A 27,873-nucleotide genomic window follows, 5' to 3' on the forward strand; every position below is an offset into this window, starting at 1 on the left:
GGCCAGCTGCATGCAATCAATGCTGCATGCAATCAATGCTGCGCTTAATGTGACACGACACCACAGCTATGATTGCGCCCAGGCGAAATTTAAAAAAAAGTAAAGGTTTCATGAACATAAATTAAACAGTGAAAATAGCCAATCTACATCTACAAGGTCACATTGTGTTGTAATTGCAATGCATTGCAAATTTTCACATTTCACAAGACAAAGACATAGATTTTAAACATCCATTGCCACAACAACATTGTAACAGACAATGAATGCTTCATTCTGGCAATTTACTTTAGCCCACTTGAGTAACCTTTAACTTAATGCATTAAGACCTGAGGCAGATTCTAATGTCTTCTAAATACTAACAGTTTTCTGAAAACTTTATGTTTCTATATGTCAGTGCTCAAACCTTAAAAAAGGTTATCTTTGAAAAACAAAGAAGGGTCCCGCACACTGTCAGAAAACTTTCCAAAAATGTTGCTCTTTATTTCAACGTTTCGGTCTATTCAAACCTTTAAATGTCAAGGACACCCCAACATTATATGCATTTGGCCGTCGATCCCTATCTCCAAATATTTTGTTCCAGGGATCCCCAAGATTTAAGTTAAAAATATTAGCTTTGCAAGATTTGCACACATCATCCTACTAATAATGCGCCACGTCTCTGTGTGCGTGCGTACGTGTGTGTGTGCGTGTGTGTGTGTATGGTTGTAATGCACGTAACTCGAGAACCGTTTGACCCACCGACTTCACATTCGACACACGCGTTGCACACCCCCAAAGGAGTGCAGTGCCAGGTATCGAGTCGGTCGGACCCACGGTTCTCCAGAACCACCACAAAAGGCTCCGGTCAGGCTCTGCCAGTGGGCCTAATGAGGCCAACTCCTTTCACCTGGGCCAGGCTCTGCCAGTGGGCCTAATGAGGCCAACTCCTTTCACCTGAGCAATTTCCAGCCTCTGCCTCAGCCAATTGACTCTCAACCAATCAGGCTCTACCAGTGGGCCGAATTGATTGCCAAGTACACTTTTCAGTTTGCAGTCTTCACACAAAGGCACATACACATAACTCCATGTAGGACACCGGCTGACAGTTAAAACGGGTGCTATGACAACGTATATCATTAGGTTCCCAAGTTGCATCGTTCCCAAGTAGGCCGGTGGCCGACTGCGACGGTCACATACAGGTCTAGTATCTATAACTTTGGACAGGGAAGGGTAGATACAAGTCAGGTCATGTTCGGTTCAAATGAAATCCAGAATTGTGTGTGATTTGATCTCAACTCAACGTGGCTGTGTGAAGAGGTGGGCAGCCTTGAAAGCACCGGGGGGATGACGCACGCTAGGTGCGGCGGGCTCACCAACACCAATCCCATCAGCCGGAAAGTGGCAGTACGCAATTATAAGGCCCTGATGATTAAGGTCTGAAAGCGTCAGATCAAAGGCTGTAAAACTGCACTGGAGGTGCCACCGTGCCAGGTGGGCGCGTCGAAACCTGTCCACGTGTCTTTCCAAGCTCCATTCTATTTTGGAGCATGACGAGCGAGGGAGTCATGATGCTTTCAGGGAGATTTAACCCATTCAAAAGGGAAAGGCATCTGTGTCGCTTTAGATTTCTTTGGCTATTCAAAAAGAGCAGATATACAAGATCATAGCGCATCACTTCGTGCCGCACTATCACTGGCACTGCACTCCCTGTGGGGGTGTGGAACGCGTGTGTCGAATGTGAAGTCGGTGGGTCAAACGGTTCTCAAGTTACATGCATTACAACCGTACACACACACACACACACACACACACACACACACACACACACACGCACACACACAGGCACGCAGACAGACAGACAGAGACGTGGCGCATTTATAGTAGGATAGATTAGCGATGCATCGCTAAAAGGCCAAAATGTATCACGATCAGAAGAAGTGAAGAGCATTACTGAATGATCAATGCCATTTGGCTATTCTGAGTGGCCAAACAGCATTGACCACGCCTCCAGGTCTTAATGAAATGAAATGAAACGGTATACACACGTTCGCATTTACTGTAGGCGTAGCCAAAGAACGTTAGCTGGCCCATCATGTGTGTATCATGTGACAGATTACTAGTAGAATGTTTGTGGGAGAGGCAACTATATCCTTATCTGTGCAACGCAGCTCCTTTCCCCTCTTTGCAGTCTGTATGCATGACGTTGCTCCTGGGAACGGTGACAGCATGGAGGTAAAAAATGATGAGGGCTGTACAATACATTTCAGAACTGTTTCCAAGTCCTTCACTTTGGCTCAAGAAGGAATTCTCACTCTTTCGATCATCGCTCTCTCAATGAGTGACACTATAAGCAGCTGTACTGCATCATTATAATCAATTATGGACATTCATGATATTCGGTTTAGGGCTCTTCTGACTTTGAAATTGCAAATGTGTTATATTCAGATTACATACATGAAATAAGTAACCGGTAAGAATAACAAAGCATTTGTTGTATAATTCATTCCTAGCAAGAGTCTAGAGAGTGAAACAGTCCTGGTCAATTAAATGCAGCTGTGTAGCCTGCTTTCACAATTTATTTTGTAAGGTGTAGGTGTGTTTGTTCAACTTCAAGTGGTTTATTCATGGGAAGTGTGTGGGGTTTCCAAAGCTATTTTAGCCCAAAGAGTCTACTCCAGTATGTCAACTTCGTAATTCACACTAAGGGAATTCTAATAATAAAAGTGTTTTGCTGTATACTAGTGTATAGTCAATGTTCTCGAGAAGATAAACATTTAAATCAAGCAAGCAGAATTTGTGTTTATGACCGTGTGTGTGTGTGCGTGTGCGTGTGCGTGTGCGTTTGCGTGTGCGTGTGCGTGCGTGCGCGCGCGCCAGACAACAATCGAGACTTTGGGAGCACGCTAGGGCCTGACTCACACCTTCACAACAGATTGATGTATAGCTGATGCATGAGACTTAATGACTGATGCAAGCTCACAATGCATTTCCAATGGGAGTCACATAGTTTGACACAACATTTGTGTTGTATGAGGGGGTGGGGGGCAGTCGAAACACAGTCGAAAGCCGTACAACACAAATGTTGTGTCAAACCATGTGACTTCCATTGGAAATGCATTGGGGCAAGATGTAAACAAACCCTTTCTTTACATCTAGCATGCATCAATGTTGTATGCTAGATCGAAAGGTGTGAGTCAGGCCTAAGACCTCCAACTGCTGTTAAACCAAAAGTAATCTGGCCCGCATTATGTCACAATTTGACCAATCTGCTCAACTTGACCATATGCTTGAGCTGCCTTTAAAACTAAACTGTTTGAGGGGGATTTTTCATGAAGTAAAAACATGCAATTAAAACATTTCCTTTCTAAACTTTTAATTAAAAAAGTTTCATTGAAAATCAATACACTCAAAATATTTCACTTTCAGACAAGAAATAAACTATTTTAACCCCCATTTTCAAGTGGGATTTTTCAGGAAGTAAAACATGCAATTAAAACATTTCCTTTCTAAACTTTTAATTAAAAGAATGTAATTGAAAATCAATGCATTCACTCAAAAGTTAATGGGATATTATACTTTCAGACATGTTTGTCATCTATAGGTTTCTGTGAGCACGCCAAGCATGTTGCTTGATTCAGTATTTAGATTTTTGAAAACACACATCCTTGGTTCTGGTGACTGATATCGTCCTTCTAATAGGTGAGGGGGGCCGTGTTTCATTTCATTATTTTATTTTATTTAAAAACATGGCCCCCTTGCGCATTAGAAGGATAATATCAGTCACCTGAACCAAGGACATGTGTTTTCAATGAATCTAACATCGTTAAAATGTTCTGATGAAGATATGCCTCCGGCATGGACACATTAGTCCCTTAGAGTATATATTAATAGAGACAGCACCGGATTCCTCCTCCCATCCACTTGCATTAAGTTGCTCAAAAGCGCATGAGGCGATTTCACTCCTCCTTCCGGGTAGGAACAGAATGCATTCTGGGATGGATTGCCTCAATAACATGAACGCGCTGGTCGTTGACTATGGGAGGCATACTATGGTCCGACGGAGCATTGGTTCGATATGCGTCCGCACCTCGGACTAGCGCCTGCTCCCGTGCTTGCGGTTATGGTTAGGTTAGGGGTATCGGATCAAACACATGTACCCGTTGACTATCATTGCGCCGTTTGCACGCGTTCACGTATTAAACATTCGTTCACGTGTCATGGGCCCAATAACATGAACGTGCGCAATGATAGTCAACAGGCTCGAGCTGCAATGACAAATTCGGCCACTATGTCCATTTCGCCTCAGGGTTTCCTCCGGGTGCCGTCTCTATTAATATATACTCTAAGGTTAAGTAGCCTTGCCGAGCCATGAGGCCCATAGGGCAGGAGCCTATCTCCTGTTTCTGTAGCGTGAGGCAGCTTGATGTACAAGTACACCCCCTGGACATGACGCTAGTATGTCACATTGACTTACCCCCAATCCAACCCTTGATGCTGAGTGTCAAGCAGGGAGGCACTGGGTCCCATTTTTACAGTCTTTGTTATGACCCGGCCGGGGATCGAACCCCGACCTCCCAGTCTCAGGGCGGACACTCTAACCACAAGGCCACTGAGCTGGTCTTACTCTAAGGTTAGTCCTCTGTTATTATATAGCACCTAAAAAAAAGGACCGTTGGTCCGACCGACTCGACACAGGCCACTGTTGGTGGTGCAACGCGTGTGTCGAATTTGAAGTCGGTGGTGCGAATGGTTCTCGAGTTACATGGATTATACACAGACAGACATACAGAGACTTGGTGCATTTAGATGATCATGATACAGCTTGTATATGGCAGTGTTGTTTTTGGCAGCAAATTTTGATTTTAGTTTTAGTCATAGTCTCTTGAATAGTTTTCAATTAGTTTCAGTCACACTTGGAACACCCTACAAACTTCACTAAAGTACAGCTCTCTTCCTTCTCTATATCGCTTTCAACTTGACATATCAACGTTGGTAAATATCAACTGTACCTGTTTTAATTGAGTTGATCACTATGTAATGTGTTATTACTATGTTATTATTACCAGTAATTTACTTTATTCATCTATGTTTTGTTTTCTTTGTCCCCCCCATTGTACATTGTTGATGTGTTGTAATCTCGGCACCACTGAAAAAGAGGGTCTCAGCCCTCAGTGTGTTCTCCGAGAACTAAATAAAGGTTGAAAAAATCATAAGATTTTAGTCGACTAAATCTACAGTTGATTTAGTCGACTAAAATGTAGTTTGGTGGGCGTTGATGCCATCGTAATGACTTGCTGAGCCCACAACGCGTCGCGCTGCGCGTTGTGGGCTTGTAGATCAGCATGCATGTAAAATGACTTATACTGGATCTCTTGTCCACTAGTCCCCTTCCTAGCATTTTAGTCTAGTTTTTATTTGTTGACGAAATTGTCAATATATTTAGTCATAGTTTTAGTCATCATGGATTAGTTTTTATTTCGTTTTTATGTCGTTTTTGTCACTGAAAAAAGGTAGTCGACGAACATTTTTTGTCATAGTATTAGTCGACGAAAACAACACTGGTATATGGTATACTGTATGTGGTGAGTAGATCTATTAATTTGATGATTTTGGATTGATGATAGAGAGATAACAAGATTTATATTCTGTCTCCTTTTCATTTGTGGAATATGTAAAAGAAAAAAAAGTAAATTAATGTAATCATGTAAAATCATAAATGGAATAAAAAAAAAGTGAAAATGAAACAAACTTGGGGCCAATAATTGCATGAGAAGAAAGAAATGGCCTCGGTGTGTACTGAGTTACTGACCTTAAGTCAAACCATTATTGCACTGCAATCATAGGTTAGAGTAGACCGAGGGTTCCCTAACATTTCAGGCCGTGACTCCTCGAAATAGCAATCAATCGGTTCGTTTACTGTTGAGCGAGAAAACAATGTTGCACATTAAGATAATCATCACGCATGCAGCCATGCACACACACACACACACACACACACACACAAGCTCTCTCTCTCTCTCTCTCTCTCTCTCTCTCTCTCTCTCTCTCTCTCTCTCTCTCTCTCATACATACACACACACACATGCTCTCTCTCTCTCTCTCTCTCTCTCTCTCTCTCTCTCTCTCTCTCTCTCTCTCTCATACATACACACACACACACACACACACACACACACACACACACACACACACACACACACACACACACACACACACACACACGCACAAGCCTTGGGCATGCAAGCAGCTGCAGTGCTGTGCGAGAGGGAGTAAACATTGTGTAAAATAAGTGTTCTAAAGAGCACTGAGATTTTACCACCTCTTTCTGTGTCTTCATGCTGCCCTGTGGTGAGCAAATCAAATTGGACACGAAATGTACTATTGTTAGTGTGTAAAGTTATACTGTACTCTAATAGCCGCAAAATACTTTAGGTTAGGTTCGAAGCTGAGCAAATCCAAAATCAGTAACTTCCTCTGCACAAGGCACTCGACCATGAAATCTTACCCCCCCCCGAATGAGTCTTCAGATATTTGAGCTTTGCCTGCTAAGATTTCATATTGTCGCTGTCGAGTGGAAACCTTGTATGTCCAAAACTGTTCCTTTTTAAATGACCAAGCAGTCCTGAAAGGACTTGGTCCTTTATTGTTTTTGTAGTTTTTTTCTTCCGCCAAAAATAGCAGTTCTGACTGAACCGTCGGTTTTCGCGAAAATTGGAGATATCCAAATTGGAGCTCAGCTTTCTCTGAACTGAATAGGAACTGAACTGGGACTTTTCAAGTCAACAACTTAATGTGGGCCCCATTTGTTTGTTTTTCATGAATGTTCAAAGCTGTTTATTTTCTCTGAAGTTTAATAATAATTTTTCAGTTAACCTTTAATCCCTGTTTCAGACTCATTGAGCTCCTCATCCGAATCTGGTATATTTTCTGGTTTATACGCAGTCAATTCATAAATCTTTATACCCACCTTATCATAAGTTATCCTTGCGCAACTTGCTACAAAAACACTGAATGATTTTGCTTGTTAGCTCGATAGGTAGAGCTCTTGCCTTTGCAACACAAGGTCATGGGTTCAAATCTGGGCACCGCCAACTCTTTGTGTGAGTCTTCAAGAACCCTTACCTGCCCCCACTATAAAAAACCGACCCTGTCACAATTCCATGGTCTTTTTCTCAAGTTTAGTCTTCCATGTTTCTTGTGCATATTATTCTTATTGCTTATTGCCTTCCTGCTTGGTCCTGCCTTATCGCTGCTTGCAGCGATTTGTTTCTAGTTATTATTATTATTAGTATTATTAAAATGAAAATAGCCAATCTACAACTCCACAATGTGTTGCATCACAGCATTTCACTAGCCTACTTTTGTGTGACACTCTTGTATGATGATGAAGTAGGGCATTAATTTATGAAAAAACATAAAAAATGTGAAACACGGAGATACAAGGTTTCTGCCTGACGGCAACGACGTGTAGACGTTGAAAATCCATTTTTGTCTTTTAGAAGCACTATCTTTAACCTCCCTGTGACTCGGTAGACATAAATTGTGTCAAATTGCTGTATGGGCCATTGCTCCCTCTGTGCAGTTAATTGTCCAATCTCGTAAGCGTATTGGATGTTTCAGTGGAAATCACCAATTACAGAGATGTCCTCTCGGATCTTTGTGAGGCAATGATACTGTAGCACATATCCAACCATGGCTGTAGTTTCTAAATGTCATGTGTCGTGAGTCACCATACAGTCATAATATGATTCCAAACTAGAAAAGTTTCACGGCAATCGGACTGCGTTCATGATTTGATTTGAGGCGTTTTGTTCAAAACGAGCCACTTCTGCAATCTGATACCAATCTTAGCCAATCACGCATGCACGGATTGCACGCATGCGCACGCACGCACACGCACGCACGCACGCACGCACGCACGCACGCACGCACGCACGCACGCACGCACGCACACACACACACACACACACACACACACACACACACACACACACACAGAGTCACGGAGTCACGGACACTCAAGAGACAGACACACTGTGGACACACACAGTTAATCTTCTATCCATGGACACGCACGCCACACACATTAGAGGGTTGACCGTTTGTTGTTTCATCTCTTATTGGTGTTTGTATGAGACGTCCATTATATTACAGCATTGATGAGGAGCAACCAGCAAACAGACACGCAAGCAAGCAAACACCAAAACAAAACAAAACAAAACAAATAAATAGATTCTTCTATCTTCCCCCAAGCACACCTTGTTCTCTCCCTATCTTGTTCATTTCAAGCCAGTGCGCTGTATTGTCCTGATCAATGTTGTCAGACAGTTTAAACAGAGAAGTCATTCTACAAAAGAGGAGAGAAATAAATAACCTGGCTTTCTCTCTCCTCCCCTCCTCCCCTGCCATCTCCGGAGCCCTAGGCTGTCAGGTGTTTTGATGGAGAGGTTCTTTAGTCACGCGTGACTGACTCAAGGCGTTGTTATCACCTCTGTTAGTCTGCGTGTGTGAGTGTGCATCTATCCAGAGAATATGCATGTGTGCTTCTGAATATTCACGAGTTGGCGGTTTGTCAGTTTGCCTGGCTTATCATGGCTCTGATTAGGTTTCATGGCGGGGACAAAACATGGGTCTCGACGGTCTGATCATGAATTGACCCTTTCTAGACGAAAGCGGCCACACACCGATAGAATAGGTATTTGTATTCAGATCGACTTGCACACTTGATTGTTTTCACATTCGCAGCAGCACACTGAGAAATACTCTGTCTAATTCACTGTAAGCCATCTGGTTTGTGGAAGTAGGCCTATAATATAGCTAACAAGTATGGTGAACGTATTCTTCCTTTATGCTAGTTAGCATCACAAGGTTGACTATCTGTACTGTCCTTTCAGATGAGCAGCGATTAACACGCCTAGTAATTCATTTTCAACGAGACCTGCGTTTTTTTCCCCTGTATGCGTGGAGAAGTCGAGGGCCGACAACCGCAAGCGTATTTACGTGGGCGTGGTCCCGTGAAATTGTCGCGCACGTGCTTGTTCCGTGCACACGCCCGCAACTGACTAGACCTGGATTCTGTTGAGCTTTTATTTTTATGCTTGCGTTGTCACGCCCCTCGTCACGCCCCTCTTGAGCAGACTCGGCTGGTGGCTTCCCGTTGTGAGACGGGAAGCCACCAGCCGAGTAGAGATGACAAAAGCTACCAGCGATGAACGCCACCTCCTTCATGGACACGAACCCCCGGCCCAACGACTGAAGTCAAGGAGAAGCTTCCTCAGCCATGTCCAGCCCCTTACAACATCCCGGGAAGAAACCAGACTCCAGCTATGGACAACAAAGCTTGAAAATGACCCCCCTCTTATTGACATGGGAATCCCCCCCTCTGAAGACCTCCCTTCTGGCTCAGAAGCACCATGGGTCCGGTGGAAGACTCTCAACCGCCTGAGAACAGGAATGGGGCGATCAAAAGCTGCTATGGCCAGATGGGGCTACAAAACCATCTGTGAATGTGGAGAAGAGGACCATACGATGCAGCACTGCCTTGTCTGCCCTCTACTACCCAAACCTTGCAGCTTAAAAGATCTCTCAGAGTTCAACAATAATGCAAAAGACTGTGTAAAGAAATGTGAAACTGTCATCTAACCACATGCTTCAAAGACACGAAAAGAAGAAGAAGAAGCAGACCTGGAGCAGACATGTTGTTGATCTAGGCAACGAGCATCGATGCCCGTCTAAAAGTACATTTATACTCACAGCAAAAATGGTCGAATATAAACAGATGGGGGCAATTTTTTTTAAAATAAACACACAGGGAGGAGTTTGCTCAGTGGGCTTTCTGTTGAAAGCTGCATTTGATTGGTGGCACCCCGACCAGTCAAATGGGCACAAGGGTAGCGCCAAGCTGTGTTTTCTGCCAGGCTAACCCATCCTTAACCTATCCTTGTTTACCACATTAATCCTGGCACCATGTTCTTGATGTCATATCATGTTTCTGGCCGTGTTTTCTGGCCATGCATTTCCTTTTGGGAAATGTGGACTCTTAATATGTTTGACAGTATCACAATTGAACAGTTTAATGAACCTTAACAAGTGTCCATTTTGGGCAAATATTCCAAATTTGTCAAAATGAGTCATAAGCATGTTTAGGATTCTAATAAAGCAACAGAAGATTCTAGATCTACATGCTCAGAGAATGCGTTCTGCTGCAATGTGTTGTGATCTTGTAGAATGGCTTTTTCTTAACCCTGCTAGTACAGTTATCTCTATGAGTGACGTTTTGTTTCCACATTTCATCCACACCACGGTTAGCCTCACTGTACCCGTGGTGTCACCACACCACGGTTAGCCTCACTGTACCCGTGGTGTCACCACACCACGGTTAGCCTCACTGTACCCGTGGTGTCACCACACCACGGCTAGCCTCACTGTACCCGTGGTGTCACCACACCACGGTTAGCCTCACTGTACCCATGGTGTCACCACACCACGGTTAGCCTCACTGTACCCATGGTGTCACCACACCACGGTTAGCCTCACTGTACCCATGGTGTCACCACACCACGGCTAGCCTCACTGTACCCGTGGTGTCACCACACCACGGTTAGCCTCACTGTACCCGTGGTGTCACCATTTCATCCACACCACGGTTAGCCTCACTGTACCCATGGTGTCACCACCTCACGGTTAGCCTCACTGTACCCTTGGTGTCACCACACCACGGCTAGCCTCACTGTACCCGTGGTGTCACCACACCACGGTTAGCCTCACTGTACCCGTGGTGTCACCACACCACGGTTAGCCTCACTGTACCCGTGGTGTCACCACACCACGGCTAGCCTCACTGTACCCGTGGTGTCACCACACCACGGTTAGCCTCACTGTACCCATGGTGTCACCACACCACGGTTAGCCTCACTGTACCCATGGTGTCACCACACCACGGCTAGCCTCACTGTACCCGTGGTGTCACCACACCACGGTTAGCCTCACTGTACCCGTGGTGTCACCATTTCATCCACACCACGGTTAGCCTCACTGTACCCATGGTGTCACCACCTCACGGTTAGCCTCACTGTACCCATGGTGTCACCATTTCAACCACACCACGGCACTGTACCCATGGTGTCACCACACCACGGTTAGCCTCACTGTACCCGTGGTGTCACCATTTCATCCACACCACGGCACTGTACCCATGGTGTCACCACACCACGGTTAGCCTCACTGTACCCGTGGTGTCACCATTTCAACCACACCACGGTTAGCCTCACTGTACCCGTCCCGTGGTGTCACCGCATAGAAGCCATCACAGCGAGTGACATTTTCACACAGTAGTGGGTTTTTTTGGGGTTAGTTGACAGAACAGAACTGCTCCCTTTTCAGCCAACTTCAAAGAAAAATCCACACATTTTAGTCCCACACTTATTCACATCTTCTACTGTTGACCATTGGACAATTAGACCGACAGACAGTGCTTTTGTATCCTTGTGTTGGCCTACCTCTGCACTTTCTGCAAAAAGGACAGTGATTCAACGCAGTGACTCATTGCGGTGACTCACCTGTGACTGTTAGAGACTTGTGTAAGGTGGCAATTAGTATAGAGTCAATGAGACCACCGTGTTAGTAGCACTCAGGTTTGCGCTTTTACATTCCATCATCCATCTTGTTCAGACCAGCAACTATAAAGACTCACTTGAATTTATCTAATTTGTGTCGCGTGACGCGTGACTCATTTTCTTCCATGCATGGAAGCATAAATGAGCGGAATTAGGCATTAATGTGGGCGTGAAAGTGTTAGCTTGATTCATGTGGGGTGATATCACCAGTAGTCATTTAATGAGTGAGATCATCAAAGACTCAATTAGAGCATAACACTGTCCATTTTTTGTTGCATTCTGACAAATCCATCTTTTTTCGTATAGTGTGTGTGATGCTCAAATAGGTGATTCGTCAATCAAGCTGTCAAGAGAGCCAACTGAACTGTGAAGCAGCTCCAATTTGTGCCATGATAGAAACACAAGCCCGTTGGCCATGCTGGTGTGGTGGTCAGTATAGCTGCTGTTATCTGTTACTACTGTCCACTCCACTGCCTGGCTACTTAACCACTTGAACCGTATAGAGCCCACGCCCCCCTATTCTGGGGGAACATTGAGCAGAAATAGCTGGCTGAATTCACGCCACAAGATCAATACAGATCTATTCCGCTCTATTCTACAAGCTCAAAGCATGCTGCAACACGTTGTGAACTTGTATGTCTGCTGTGGGTTTCGAATCGATATGTTGCAAATCGGCATAGAGCGCCGAAGTCCTGACGTCACTCAATCCCCTCGATTCCCCTGGTTCACGGAAGTAATTTCTCTATGGAGAATAACATGTGGTCATCTTAGAATCGTTTCATATAAGCGTTGTGGTCCAAAAATAAACAAGCTGTCTCAGCGTTATTGTCAGGGAGGTGTCTCTGTATCGTTTGCGACCGCCAGTCACTCATATATGATACAGTCTGTTTCTAGCGAAAACTAATTCAGCAGCATTCTTCATATGAGTGAAACGGCCTGGATGACATGTTTATTTTTCAAACAGTTCTTATATGAGGCAATCTAAAATCCTCTGGGGATTTCAATGCAAATAAAAAGTACATGAACCTGTGGATTTGCGCCCTCTCTTGCCAATATTTGGAGTTACACACAAGCAAAAGCTCTACCAAAGTGTCATTGCACTTAAATCATATGAAGCATTTAGAGTGTACAGTTGATATAATCCTGTAATAAGACATAACATGCATGTTTTTTGCTGAAAGTCAAAGTAATGGCGTTTAATGACAAAGACCTGCAGTGAATTGACGTTAATTGATCTAAATCAATAATGTTCTGTGCTACTTTTGCTCTTATTATTGTCACAAGCTGATGAAACACCTGAGAAAAGCACATGCTGCTCTCTCTCCAAGGACTTCTGACAGAGCTGTGGGCTGCGAGTTAAAAAGGCCTAGATAGCTGCACCTAACTTTGAAGAATAATATGTCTAAATCCATAAAAGAGAATCAAATAGCTGGTGGTTGAAAGACGTGCAGTGGAAGCTACCGGGTATTTGCTTCTATTTGGTCACCTTCTTCCTGTTCAAAAAGTACGGAGCAACTTTGACACTTAGATTGAACAGCTACAGTATACCCTCCCTGTGTTGTGCGGCACATCCGTTTGATGTGTGCGACTGTGCGTGCATGTCAGTGCTGACGCACTGCACACCAGCCACCAGAGTTTAGGGTCTGACAACTTGTTGTCGTCTTATTCTAATCGGCGGAGAGTTTTTTGGAACATCAGATAAAACTTCATTTATGTGACTTTTTTTTTTATCCCAGAGGCGTTTTCCGTAGCAAATGAGAAAGTACAGATTCCATCATATTGCAGACGTCTTTTCCGTCTCTCTCTCTCTGTCTCTCTCTCTCTCTCTCTCTCTCTCTCTCTCTCTCTCTCTCTCTCTCTCTCTCTCTCTCTCTCTCTCTCTCTCTCTCTCTCTCTCTCTCTCTCCCTCTCTCACCTTCCAACATAACACAGTTAGAACACAGTTTGAGAAGTGGTTCTCAAGTTTGAGAAGTGGTTCTCAAACTTTACAATTTCAAGGACCCCCATAACTCTGAGAGTGTATACAGTAAATGGAACCAAACGGACCCTTACTGGTCCAGTAACACTCTCAGAGTTACACATCCGTACGGGGCCTTTTGGAATCCACTCAAGGACACTTTGAGACCCACTATAGTGTATTGAGTGTTTCCAGTGAGCCAACATGCACATTATCAGCACCCTAAATGGTGCATTTATATAGCGCCTTTATCCAAGGCGCTTTACATAGATTGTGCATTACATTCACCCATTCACACACACATTCATACACCGATTGCGGCGGAAGCCATGCAAGGTACCAACCAGCACATCGGGAGCAATTTGGGGTTCAGTGTCTTGCCCAAGGACACTTCGACATGTAGACAGGAGGAGCCGGGATTCGAACCGCCGACCCATGGATCATTGGACGACCTGCTCTACCTCTTGAGCCACAGTCGCCCAGTCGCACCCTGACTCTGTTTGACCAGAATGACTCTGTTTGACCAGAATGACTCTGTTTGACCAGAATAGAACGGAGCCTTCATTAGTGTCATCGATAACAACTCTGAAGGAAGTTGGAAGAGGCCCGGAAGTAGGAAGAGTTATTTCCAAAATGGCGTATGTGCAATTGTGCATAGAGGGTATTGCTTTTATCACTTCTCTTTGATCATAAGATCGGCTTGATAAGTAACCTGCTGGGAATTATCGGTTGATTTTCACTCGAATGCGCTGCTTTGAGCAGTTATTATATGATAACCAACACCTCCCCCCCTCCGTGTGTGTGTGTGTGTGTGTGTGTGTGTGTGTGTGTGTGTGTGTGTGTGTGTGTGTGTGTGTGTGTGTGTGTGTGTGTGTGTGTGTGTGTGTGTGTGTGTGTGTGTGTGTGTGTGTGTGTGTGTGTGTGTGTGTGTGTGTGTGTTTAGTCACCGCTGTTCTCTGAGTGGTGAAGACCTGAATCGTCAGTGGTGTAAACCTGACCCTGTGTGTGTGTGTGTTTAGTTACCGCTGTTCTCTGAGTGGTGAAGACCTGAATCGCCAGTGGTGTAAACCTGACCCTGTGTGTGTGTGTGTGTGTGTTTAGTCACCGCTGTTCTCTGAGTGGTGAAGACCTGAATCGCCAGTGGTGTAAACCTGACCCTGTGTGTGTGTGTGTGTGTGTGTGTGTATTTAGTCACCGCTGTTCTCTGAGTGGTGAAGACCTGAATCGCCAGTGGTGTAAACCTGACCCTGTGTGTGTGTGTGTGTGTGTTTAGTCACCGCTGTTCTCTGAGTGGTGAAGACCTGAATCGCCAGTGGTGTAAACCTGACCCTGTGTGTGTGTGTGTGTGTGTGTGTATTTAGTCACCGCTGTTCTCTGAGTGGTGAAGACCTGAATCGCCAGTGGTGTAAACCTGACCCTGTGTGTGTGTGTGTGTGTGTTTAGTCACCGCTGTTCTCTGAGTGGTGAAGACCTGAATCGCCAGTGGTGTAAACCTGACCCTGTGTGTGTGTGTGTGTGTGTGTATTTAGTCACCGCTGTTCTCTGAGTGGTGAAGACCTGAATCGCCAGTGGTGTAAACCTGACCCTGTGTGTGTGTGTGTGTGTGTGTGTGTGTGTGTGTGTGTTTAGTCACCGCTGTTCTCTGAGTGGTGAAGACCTGAACCGTCAGTGGTGTAAACCTGACCCTGTCCTCCACCTCCCCCTGTGTGTGTGTGTGTGTGTGTGTGTGTGTGTGTGTGTGTGTGTGTGTGTGTGTGTGTGTGTGTATTTAGTCACCGCTGTTCTCTGAGTGGTGAAGACCTGAACCGTCAGTGGTGTAAACCTGACCCTGTCCTCAGTCCAACCATCTACCACGCCAAGGGCTTCCTCTACTACCTCAACAGCACAGGAAGCACCCCATTGGTGAGCAGCCACACACACACACACACCACACACACACACACACACACGCACGCACGCACGCACGCATGCACGTACGCACGCACGCACGCGATCGAAACTATCGATCATTTTCTTGCAGATCATTCTATTGATTACTTTACTTTACGAATTGAAAAACAAAATCCGATCTACAAGCTCACAACATGTTGCACCGCGACTTGTTGTGGATCTACTTGTTGCTATTTTCTATTTGACAAGATTATGACATTGATCAATTAATTATCCATTATTTTTACTAACTGATCAATTGTGGATCATTTATTATAATGGATTAAATGGATTAGTTTGATTAACTGACTCACTCACTCTCTCACTCCAGTCACTAGCCTTGACGCCCTGAGACCGACTCTCACTTTGTTTCCTATTTTAGTTCCTAAAAGCAGGATATGAATGACGAGGCTGTCACAGCATTAGACAACGAGCACATTTTTCCATATCAATGCCAAGCTAATTTACAGCTAAATTAATGGAAGATTATGTCAATTACCTGCACTCACAATGCCTGCACTCCATTATGCCATTTTGACCTGAGATCAGATTCTAAAAATGTCTTCTACATCCTGACAGTTTTCTGAAAAAGCTATGTTTCTATGTCAGTCGTTCTTCGATTTTTCAAAAATAGCAGACCTACAAGCCACCGAGTGGCGCACTATGAGCTTGTAGATCTGCTATTTTTCAATAGCTAAAGCATAACATAATGCTAACACCAAAAGGGGTTTCCGCCGAAAATGGGTTATTTTAGTCAGTAGAAAGTTGAGGTGTGTGTGTGTGCATGCGTGTGTGCGTGCGTGTGTGTTTCTGGATGAAACTAAAATAAAACATGCAGTTAATTGACCTTGATTGGCTTATGCTTAATTGGTCTAAATCAGAATGGCCTGTGTTAATTTGTGCTCTTGACTTTGGATTATTGTCATAGGCTGATGTCACACCTGTACAAATCACGGTGTAATTGTATGGTTGCTGTCAGGCAGAAACCTTGTATCTCCATATTTCAACTGTTTATTTTTTTTTCGTAAATGCATGCCCACTTGATCATACAAGAGTATCACACAAACGTGGTGAGAATAGCAGTAGGCCCTACGCATTGTGAGCTTGAAGTTCTGCTATTTACATTATTTAAAAATGTAAAAAAACAACAACATTGGTTTCCACCCGACATCATGTGCGGTTTTAATGTGGACAAGCGACGGTGACACGATTCATGGAGAAGGGTATTTTGCACCAGATGTATTATGCGTCTGTTATGGATGTGACGAAGAGACCAGATAGACTTTATGTATCCCCGAAGGGAAATTGAGGCGTTATGGCAGCATAATGTGATGATATAAATAATACAAGACAAACAGAAACACGCATCAGACGCAGATGGACACCAATAATCTGATTCTGAGAGGGTGTGGGTTGCAAGTTCACAAGGCTTAGATGGTAAACCTTTGAATGAGAATATGACTAAACGCATGAAGAATATCAAATAGCTGTAGTTGAAAGATGAGCAGTGACCTACATTGTATCTATTTTTCCATTCAGACACATTTAACTGTTCAAAAAAGTGCACACTATGGCCTGACTTTGACCTTCGCATCTAGCATACAACATTGTTGGATGCTAGATGCATGAGACTTGTTTACTGATGCAAGCTCGCAATGCATTTCCAATGGAAGTCACATGGTTTGACACAAATTTTGTGTTGTACGGCTTTCGGCTGTGTTTCTACTGCCCCCCACCCCCTCATACAACACAAATGTTGTCAAACCATGTGACTCCCATTGGAAATGCATTGTGAGCTTGCATCAGTCAATAAGTCTCAGCATCAGCTATACATCAATCTGTTGCGAAGGTGTGAGTCAGGCCTAAATCTGTCTGTCTGTCTGTCTGTCTGTCTGTCTGTCTGTCTGTCTGTCTGTCTGTCTGTCTGTCTGTCTGTCTGTCTGTCTGTCTGTCTGTCTGTCTGTCTGTCTGTCTGTCTGTTTCAATATGAGTACACATACCTAGTATGCCGTGTCTGTCTCTTTCAATGTGTACATACACAGTGTGATTTGTCTAACTGTACTCTGCGCGTGTGTGTGTGTGTGCGTATGCGTGTGTGCGTGCGCGTGCGTGTGTCTCTGTCTGTGTGTGTGTGTGTGTGTCCAGGTGTTCTGTGACTATCACGGTCACTCCAGGAAGAAGAACGTGTTCCTGTACGGCTGCAGCATTAAGGAGACTCTGTGGCAGTCTGGCTCTGATACTGGAGGACTGAAGGAGGACCCTGGATACAGGGTGGGTACGCACGCACACACACACACACAGTCTGGCTCTGATACTGGAGGACTGAAGGAGGACCCTGGATACAGGGTTAGTACAGTCTGGCTCTGATACTGGAGGACTGAAGGAGGACCCTGGATACAGGGTTAGTACAGTCTGGCTCTGATACTGGAGGACTGAAGGAGGACCCTGGATACAGGGTGGGTACGCACGCACGCACACACACACACACAGTCTGGCTCTGATACTGGAGGACTGAAGGAGGACCCTGGATACAGGGTGGGTACGCACGCACACACACACACACACACACACACAGTCTGGCTCTGATACTGGAGGACTGAAGGAGGACCCTGGATACAGGGTGACTGCTGCACGCACGCACACACACACACAGTCTGGCTCTGATACTGGAGGACTGAAGGAGGACCCTGGATACAGGGTGGGTACGCACGCACACACACACACAGTCTGGCTCTGATACTGGAGGACTGAAGGAGGACCCTGGATACAGGGTGGGTACGCACGCACACACACACACAGTCTGGCTCTGATACTGGAGGACTGAAGGAGGACCCTGGATACAGGGTGGGTACGCACGCACACACACACACAGTCTGGCTCTGATACTGGAGGACTGAAGGAGGACCCTGGATACAGGGTGGGTACGCACGCACACACACACACAGTCTGGCTCTGATACTGGAGGACTGAAGGAGGACCCTGGATACAGGGTGGGTACGCACGCACACACACACACACACACACACACAGTCTGGCTCTGATACTGGAGGACTGAAGGAGGACCCTGGATACAGGGTGACTGCTGCACACACACACACACACACACAGTCTGGCTCTGATACTGGAGGACTGAAGGAGGACCCTGGATACAGGGTACGCACGCACACACACACACACACACAGTCTGGCTCTGATACTGTAGGACTGAAGGAGGACCCTGGATACAGGGTACGCACGCACGCACACACACACACACAGTCTGGCTCTGATACTGTAGGACTGAAGGAGGACCCTGGATACAGGGTACGCACGCACGCACACACACACACACAGTCTGGCTCTGATACTGTAGGACTGAAGGAGGACCCTGGATACAGGGTACGCACGCACACACACACACACACACAGTCTGGCTCTGATACTGTAGGACTGAAGGAGGACCCTGGATACAGGGTACGCACGCACGCACACACACACACACACACAGTCTGGCTCTGATACTGGAGGACTGAAGGAGGACCCTGGATACAGGGTGACTGCTGCACGCACACACACACACACACAGTCTGGCTCTGATACTGGAGGACTGAAGGAGGACCCTGGATACAGGGTGACTGCTGCACGCACGCACACACACACAGTCTGGCTCTGATACTGTAGGACTGAAGGAGGACCCTGGATACAGGGTGACTGCTGCACGCACACACACACACACACAGTCTGGCTCTGATACTGTAGGACTGAAGGAGGACCCTGGATACAGGGTGACTGCTGCACGCACACACACACACGCACACACACACAGTCTGGCTCTGATACTGTAGGACTGAAGGAGGACCCTGGATACAGGGTGACTGACGCACGCACACACACACACACACACACACACAGTCTGGCTCTGATACTGGAGGACTGAAGGAGGACCCTGGATACAGGGTGACTGCTGCACGCACGCACACACACACACACACAGTCTGGCTCTGATACTGGAGGACTGAAGGAGGACCCTGGATACAGGGTGACTGCTGCACGCACACACACACAGTCTGGCTCTGATACTGTAGGACTGAAGGAGGACCCTGGATACAGGGTGACTGCTGCACGCACGCACACACACACAGTCTGGCTCTGATACTGTAGGACTGAAGGAGGACCCTGGATACAGGGTGACTGCTGCACGCACACACACACACACACAGTCTGGCTCTGATACTGTAGGACTGAAGGAGGACCCTGGATACAGGGTGACTGCTGCACGCACACACACACACGCACACACACACAGTCTGGCTCTGATACTGTAGGACTGAAGGAGGACCCTGGATACAGGGTGGGTACGCACGCACGCACACACACACAGTCTGGCTCTGATACTGGAGGACTGAAGGAGGACCCTGGATACAGGGTGACTACTGCACGCACACACACACACACACACACACAGTCTGGCTCTGATACTGGAGGACTGAAGGAGGACCCTGGATACAGGGTGACTGCCACACGCACGCACGCACGCACACACACAGTCTGGCTCTGATACTGGAGGACTGAAGGAGGACCCTGGATACAGGGTGGGTACGCACGCACGCACACACACACAGTCTGGCTCTGATACTGGAGGACTGAAGGAGGACCCTGGATACAGGGTGACTACTGCACGCACACACACACACACACACACACAGTCTGGCTCTGATACTGGAGGACTGAAGGAGGACCCTGGATACAGGGTACGCACGCACACACACACACACAGTCTGGCTCTGATACTGTAGGACTGAAGGAGGACCCTGGATACAGGGTACGCACGCACACACACACACACAGTCTGGCTCTGATACTGTAGGACTGAAGGAGGACCCTGGATACAGGGTGACTACCACACACACACACACACACAGTCTGGCTCTGATACTGTAGGACTGAAGGAGGACCCTGGATACAGGGTGACTGGCACACACACACACACACACAGTCTGGCTCTGATACTGGAGGACTGAAGGAGGACCCTGGATACAGGGTGACTGCTGCACACACACACACACACACACAGTCTGGCTCTGATACTGGAGGACTGAAGGAGGACCCTGGATACAGGGTGGGTACGCACGCACACACACACACAGTCTGGCTCTGATACTGTAGGACTGAAGGAGGACCCTGGATACAGGGTGACTGCCACACGCACGCACACACACACACACACACACAGTCTGGCTCTGATACTGTAGGACTGAAGGAGGACCCTGGATACAGGGTGACTGCCACACGCACGCACACACACACACACACAGTCTGGCTCTGATACTGTAGGACTGAAGGAGGACCCTGGATACAGGGTGACTGGCACGCACGCACACACACACACACACACACACACACACACAGTCTGGCTCTGATACTGTAGGACTGAAGGAGGACCCTGGATACAGGGTGACTGCCACACGCACGCACGCACGCACGCACGCACGCACGCACGCACGTGCTGTACTGTACTGTACTGTACTGTACTGTACTGTACTGTACTGTACTTTGATTATTTTTGGAAAAAATCTTTGAGAAATGACAGTTACCGTGTGGGGGTCCCCAGGGGGTCCCCCGGAACATCCAGACCCCCAGGAACGCGCCCAGGGTGACATATTGATGATATCTTGTATAGTATTTGATATCTTTATTTGTCTTGATGAATTGAATACATAGGAGCACAATGGAAACAAGCCCTCAGGGATTTTTGTGTTATACTTTTAGCATGAACCAGGTTCAGTGGCCTTATGGTTAAGAGTGTCCGCACTAAGACTGGGAGGTCGAGGTTCGATCCCTGGCCGGGTCATACCAAAGACTCAGAAAAAATAGGACCCAGAGTCTCCCTGCTTGGCACTCAGCATCAAGGGTTGGATTGGGGGTACAGTAAGTCCCTGCGACATACTAGCGTTATGTCCAGGTGGTGTTCCTTAGCCTCACGCTAAGGAAACAGGAGATAGGCTTCTGCCCTACGGGCCCTATATGGGATCATGGCTCGGCAAGGCTTATTTTTAGCATGATTGTATAACTGTACCGCTGTACATTTGGCAAACTGTCAATCAATCAATCAATCAATCAATCAATCAATCAATCTCTCTCTCTTTCTCTGTGTAGACTATCCCTAAGACCTTGGATCGTCTCGCTCCAGCCTTCTCTTTCAACAGCTGCAACTATCAGGTAATGATGATAATCACCCCCCCCCCACACACACACACACACACACACACACACACACGTATAATAAGGTACATTATTATAAAATAAACCCTGACAGGGGAAAGCGGTAATCCCACTTATTACTTTTGTGAAAGAAATCAATAATTAATTTTAGATGACATATTGTAGGAGAGCTTCTAAGTTTCTGCGTCTGTTATTGATACAGTTGATCTGCTTAAATCAGGGAATAATAGACTGCATAGTGCCACAAAGCAGTGTAATAAAGTCACACTAAACCCTCCTGATCTCAACATACTTTTCAAAATATTGTATGTTAAAAAAAGAAAGAAAACCCCAAAGTGATTTTCTTAAAGGCTGCCTTCTACCTTCCAGGTGGAGAAGTCTCGTTCTGCCACAGCCAGGGTGGTGGTCTGGAGGGAGATCGGGGTTCTGAGGAGTTATACCATGGAGAGCACTTACAATGGCTGTGACCAAGGAATATACAAGGTATGTACTCTGTGTGTACTGTGTGCGTGTGTGTGTGTGTGTGTGTGCGTGCGTGCGTGCGTGCGTGCGTGCGTGCGTGCGTGCGTGCGTGCGTGCGTGCGTGCGTGCGTGCGTGCGTGCGTGCGTGCGTGCGTGCGTGCGACCTGATCACCCCTACAGTATATCTCTATATATGGAGCTCAGCTGGCCTGTTCTGACATCATAATGACTGTTCTGACATCTGCATAGACTCCATATTTGGGCATGCCTGACGAAGAACTCCATATATGGGCATAAAAGGGACACAGACATAATAACTGGGTGGGGCATTCATTTCGAACATGCATCGTTCCAAGTAGGCCAGTGCCCAACGGGCACCGCTCTAGTTTAGAAGAATAATGTATGCCGTTTTCTCCACTTTATAGGTGGATGCACTTTATTAGGTCCATGTAGATTGTGACATGGACCTAATTTGAGCATTTTAATTAGAGTCTGGAATCTTTCACTTTCTATTGATAAAAAGTTCTTTTTTCAATTGTGGACGGGAACAGCGAAGCTATTCAACTGTGATTCTCCACTATCTAATGAATAGCAAACGTCCTGAGATTGTCACGACTCTTGAGCAGACCACAGAGGCAGAATAGGACACAAAGGTTTTCAAAGAGGTGATTTACATTATAAAGCCTGTGCACTGATCTGACCATCAGTGTCCATAATGAGAAGAGGAAGACAACATCATCATCATCATCAATAGTCTGATCATCACATAATAGTCCAGGAATTATTTGTTCAATGCTGATTGTGCTCTACTACACCTACGTATGGTACAATCTTGTCTGTTGTTTAGGTCAATGGTAGTCAACCTTTTCAGGTTGTTTAGGTCAATGGTAGTCAACCTTTTCAGGCAGTAGAGTTTTGTATTCTGTGCGGGCAGCGACCGGGAGCCAATGGAGGGAGCGGAGAAGGGGGGAGACGTGTGAGAATTTTGGCTGGTTGAAGACCAAGCGGGCTGCGGCATTTTGGATCAGTTGGAGGGGCTTAAGTGCACATGCCGGTAGGCCAGTAAGGAGGGAGTTACAATAGTCAAGTTTTGACAAGGCTGTTGTCTGGATTAGGAGCTGGGCTGACTCCTGGGTGAGGAACGGTCTAAGCTGGGAGGAACGGTCTTAGCTGGGAAGAACAGAAGCTCAGTCTTGTCTGGGTTCAGCTTGAGGTAGTTGGAAGACATCCACTGTGAGATGTCAGCCAGGCATGCAGTGATGCGCTCTTCCACCTGGGTGGCAGAGGGGGGGAAGGATAGATACATATTGTGAAACTAGCAGATCAGCAAGTTCACAACGCCTCGCAGGCTATTTTCACATTCCCCCCCTTTCTTTTATTACCTTATATTATTTGACAATTTGTCCAATAATGTTTGACCAATTGTTATGGTATAGTATAGTTTGTTTGTCGTTTTTCATCATGTGGGGACCCCCTGCGGGTCCAGGCCCATGGTTGAGAACCACTGGTTTAGAAACACTAAGAATGTGATTTATAGATATAGCATGGTGTTTATCTACACTAGATGTGATGTTTACCTGGTATCCATACAGTTACCATGAAGCACTACATTGTTTTCTCTGCACTCTATTTGTGTCTATTATTGACATATGACTTATGATTTGTTGAATTGGGGTCAGGTCATTTACTAGTTCAGGGGGACGGGGGGGTCGGCAGCCTAATGCATATCAAACTGAGGGTCCTTGTTGTGGCCCCCGGGTCCTTCAAATGAAAAGGTTGAGATCCACTGCTGTGAGGCATGTCTGCCCACATTATCATCGATCTTCATGTTATACAAACATGAAGGGAACGTGAGCTGATTACCAGAGACGGAATGAATCATTATGAATCGTTTCCTAGGAAACGGTTGCATCGCAACAGCTGAAACACAAACACATTTAAAAAGCACATCAAAACAAACATTGAACTAAAAACAAATTAAACCAAAAATAAAAAATATTTGTTTTTATTTATTTGTATTAATTAATTATTTGACAGGGACAAATTGGACAATACAAAAATATATCAAGTCATAAAAACACGAAACCATTACCGTTGCATTGTGTTTGGGGTTTCTATAGCCGAGTCTATTCTGAGACACCTGTCCCTGGTAAGGCCTTTCTGTACGTTGTAAGTTCTGCTATAGTCCTTGGTTAACTTTGGGACAGACTTTTATTCACACTTACAATGCTGTTGGGGTAAACTCGTGACAACAACAAGATCACTAATTATTTTTGATTTATCTGGCCGCTATAATCGTCTATCATCTCTGCCACTTTTCTAATGAACAAGCTTCTAAACACACCTTTCCACATTTATTTTTTACTGGACAATGCAAATCATTTCAAGTAGGCTATTAATGAGTTCCATACATTTTCACATACTGCTTTCCCTTAAAATAATGTCATCATTTAAGCCACTGTTTCTCATAGTGGGTTCCGCTGACCCCCATTGACCCTTATGGGTCCAACTCCATTCGTTCCCATCTCACAGTTATGGCCAATTAAGACCTGAGGCGGATTCTGCAAATGTCTTTTATTTGTTAGTTTTCCTATCAGTGGTTCTCAAACTTTTTCATTTCAAGGACCCACCAAATGTATATGTATTTGGCCGTGGACCATGATCTCAAAATGTGTAATTTTAGATGTTAGCTACGTACATATATTATATAGCACATTGTTTGGCTATTCAAAAATAGCAGATCTATTAAGAATGAACAAACAAGTGACTCAGCAAATACAGATGGGAAATAAAATAGAGCTATATACTGAAGGTGGAAGGCCAGAACAAAAATGGATTAAACTGGAGTCATTTCATCAGTGGCTCTTGCTTTAACTTTGCTCCCTGATAGATGTTCACCACTGCTGATGGATATCTCCACTTGCCACAGTGAGGTGTGCGTTTTTGTGTCTCTCTTTATTCAATACATCATAGCAAGAAACCTAAGAATCATTCCTCTGTTGCATTACGGAGGAACGAGTTTGTCTTCACAGTCCTCCTCCGGGAGTTTGTCTTTGGAAGCTATTGCAACAAAGTTCTGATGCATTACCCTCATTTATCCTAGAGCTCGACTACAGTAGCATGCTAAAGGACTATATAGTTCACCCCAAAAATTACTTATTTTCGATCATTAATTTTATACACCCCACAAAGCCTTGAATTCATGGAGATTAGTGTGGTTGCCTAAGAGGGCAATCAATCACACTAATCCCTTGCAATTCTGAAGAATTTAAGAATTGTGGTGCATCTCCGGCCGATAGCTGTGAACGGTTTTGCCGACGTACTAATGGGTGACCATTTAAAACATGCATGCTGTAGTTTGCTACTTACATGAATGTACATGCACCAGGGCTGTCAAAGTAGGCTATCTTTTGTTGTTGTTCTTGTTTTTTCGCCCCCTGTCTTCGAAGTAAGACTGGGCAAGCTCTAAACTGACGGCCCGCGTGGCCTAATGGACCCTACGCCGGTGCATTGTCGTAAGCCATATCTAGTATTTTTAGACTCAACTGACTTCAGTTTCCAGCATTTTTGCCATAAACTCATATTTGCCATCTTTGTTTATTTATTATTTCCACTTTACGTGTCCAACAGCCACAGCCAAGGGCTCTGCGGTGACATTTAAGTCTATTATTAATTCCTATCTCTGACAAATCAGCTTTTCTGAGTGCAGGCAGGGTGTTTATCTGCATAACATTATTCTGAGCACACTCCATTTTTATATTCATCTTTTTTCTTTATTTTTGCAGGTGTTATTAGGCTTCCATTGGGGGGGGGGGTATAGAAGGATGAAATAAGTTTTATTTTACTAAAGGAAATGTGGAGGACATGGAAAGTAAATTCTCTCTGTCAAGTCTGTATATATACGTACCCCCCAGCTAGGGGACATTATTTGCTTGGTCCGTATATATGTCCGTATATATACGGACCCCAACCTATACTCCGTGTATATAATGGTTGAGCCCTACGGCAGCTTTTAACATTGATCCAGTTGCTATGCAACGCCTCCGTCACCGCCAGCTATGGGACGTAAAATCTGATCACCGTTTACCTCGGTTACGAGCAGGATTTTCAAACCTCCATAAGTCGGAATACAGGAGAGCTGTTCTTGGTGGATCTTCAGCCATCCAAAGTTCGGATGTAATTTGTGACTTTGTACTGCGTCACTCCCGACATGTAAATGATTCTGGCGAGAGGTAAACACTGCAGTGCTTGTGCTAATGATACTGAAGTGTGTGTGTTGAGTGTGTGTATGGGGCAGAGGGGCGGGCAAACTCCTCTTAAAGTGACGGCAGCTAGCTAGCGGCAGAGTTTTTTTTTTTAAAGTCTTAATTTAAATTTAAAAATGATGAAAAATGATGAAATGTTTTGAAAAAAAAATGAAAAATGTTGAAAATGTCACGCAGCAGCTCAGATTCTGCAACGTCTATTGTGTCTGCAATGTCAGGACTGTCTCTAATGCATTCCTCTGACTGAAAAATGATGAAAAATGATGAAAAATGATGAAAAATGATGATTTCTTTTTGAAAATGTCACGCAGCAGCTCAGATTCTGCAACGTCTATTGTGTCTGCAATGTCAGGACTGTCTCTAATGCATTCCTCTGACTGAAAAATTATGAAAATGATGAAAAATGATGAAAAATGTTGATTTTTTTTTTAAAGATGTTGAAAATGTCACCCAGCAGCTCAGATTCTGCAACATCTATTGTGTCTGTAATGTCAGGACTGTCTCTAATGCATTCCTCTGACTGAAAAATGATGAAAATGTTGAAAGAATGTTGAAAAAATGATGAAAAATGATGAAAAATGTTGAAAATCTTTTGAAAAATGTTGAAAATCTTTTGAAAAATGTTGGAAAATGTTGAAAATGTCACCCAGCAGCTCAGATTCTGCAACGTCTATTGTGTCTGCAATGTCAGGACTGTCTCTAATGCATTCCTCTGACTGAAAAATGATGAAAAAAAACAAAAACAGTAATCAATCTTGGTTTGTGTGTTGTGTTGCGTTGCGTTGCGTTGCGTTGCGTTGTGTTGTGTTGTGTTGTGTTGTGTTGTGTTGTGTTGTGTTGTGTTGTGTTGTGTGGAGTTGCAAAGACACACCCCAAAGATATTTTACATTTCAATTTAAAAGTGTAACTAAATGCAATCTTTCACTGACACCTTATTATATCTAAAGTTGCAGTACAGGGAAACGTATCACCTTTAACCCATTTTGGGTGGGAACCCCTTTTGGTGTTTTAAACATTGTTATAATTTAGCTATTGAAAAATAGCAGATCTACAAGCTCATAGCGCGCCACCGAGTGGCGCGCTACGAGCTTGTAGGTCTGCTATTTTTGAAAAATCGTGAAAATATTTATTTCAGAAAACTGGAGGATTTAGAAGATTTTTTTTAAATTTCAAGGTCAGGCCTAAATGGGTTAAACCTTGGTACAGTATACTATACAGTATATACTGTATTAGGGGTGTAACAATATAGTAACTGCATCAAAAAATCTTAAGTATATCGAAATTTAAAGAGCAACATATCTTATTGTTTGTCTTTGCATCATATTGTTTTGCAATGCAAATTATCAATCTTTGGCAAAACAGTGAATTTGTAGACGGTGGCCAAACATCAGCTGGACCAGTGTTGATTTTGTCACCTGGAATGTTTTAGTTTTAATCTAGTTTTTGTCGACTAAACATCATAAGA

The 27,873-nt window shown here is 44.9% G+C and overlaps 1 protein-coding gene across 3 annotated transcripts in view; it reads left to right on the forward strand.

Annotated features, from left to right (window-relative positions):
• Nucleotides 1-27,873, forward strand: part of agbl1 (AGBL carboxypeptidase 1) — a 258,686-nt gene that overhangs the window by 190,994 nt on the left and 39,819 nt on the right. For all 3 annotated transcript variants that reach the window (XM_079501323.1, XM_079501324.1, XM_079501325.1), the window contains exons 22-25: nucleotides 15,324-15,453; nucleotides 17,626-17,751; nucleotides 21,616-21,678; nucleotides 22,051-22,164. In XM_079501323.1, coding sequence (XP_079357449.1) covers nucleotides 15,324-15,453; nucleotides 17,626-17,751; nucleotides 21,616-21,678; nucleotides 22,051-22,164 — 433 coding nt within the window. The remainder of the gene's footprint in view (nucleotides 1-15,323; nucleotides 15,454-17,625; nucleotides 17,752-21,615; nucleotides 21,679-22,050; nucleotides 22,165-27,873) is intronic.

The sequence above is a fragment of the Electrona antarctica genome (assembly GCF_951216825.1).
Source record: "Electrona antarctica genome assembly, chromosome: 5".
Lineage (NCBI taxonomy): Eukaryota > Metazoa > Chordata > Actinopteri > Myctophiformes > Myctophidae > Electrona > Electrona antarctica.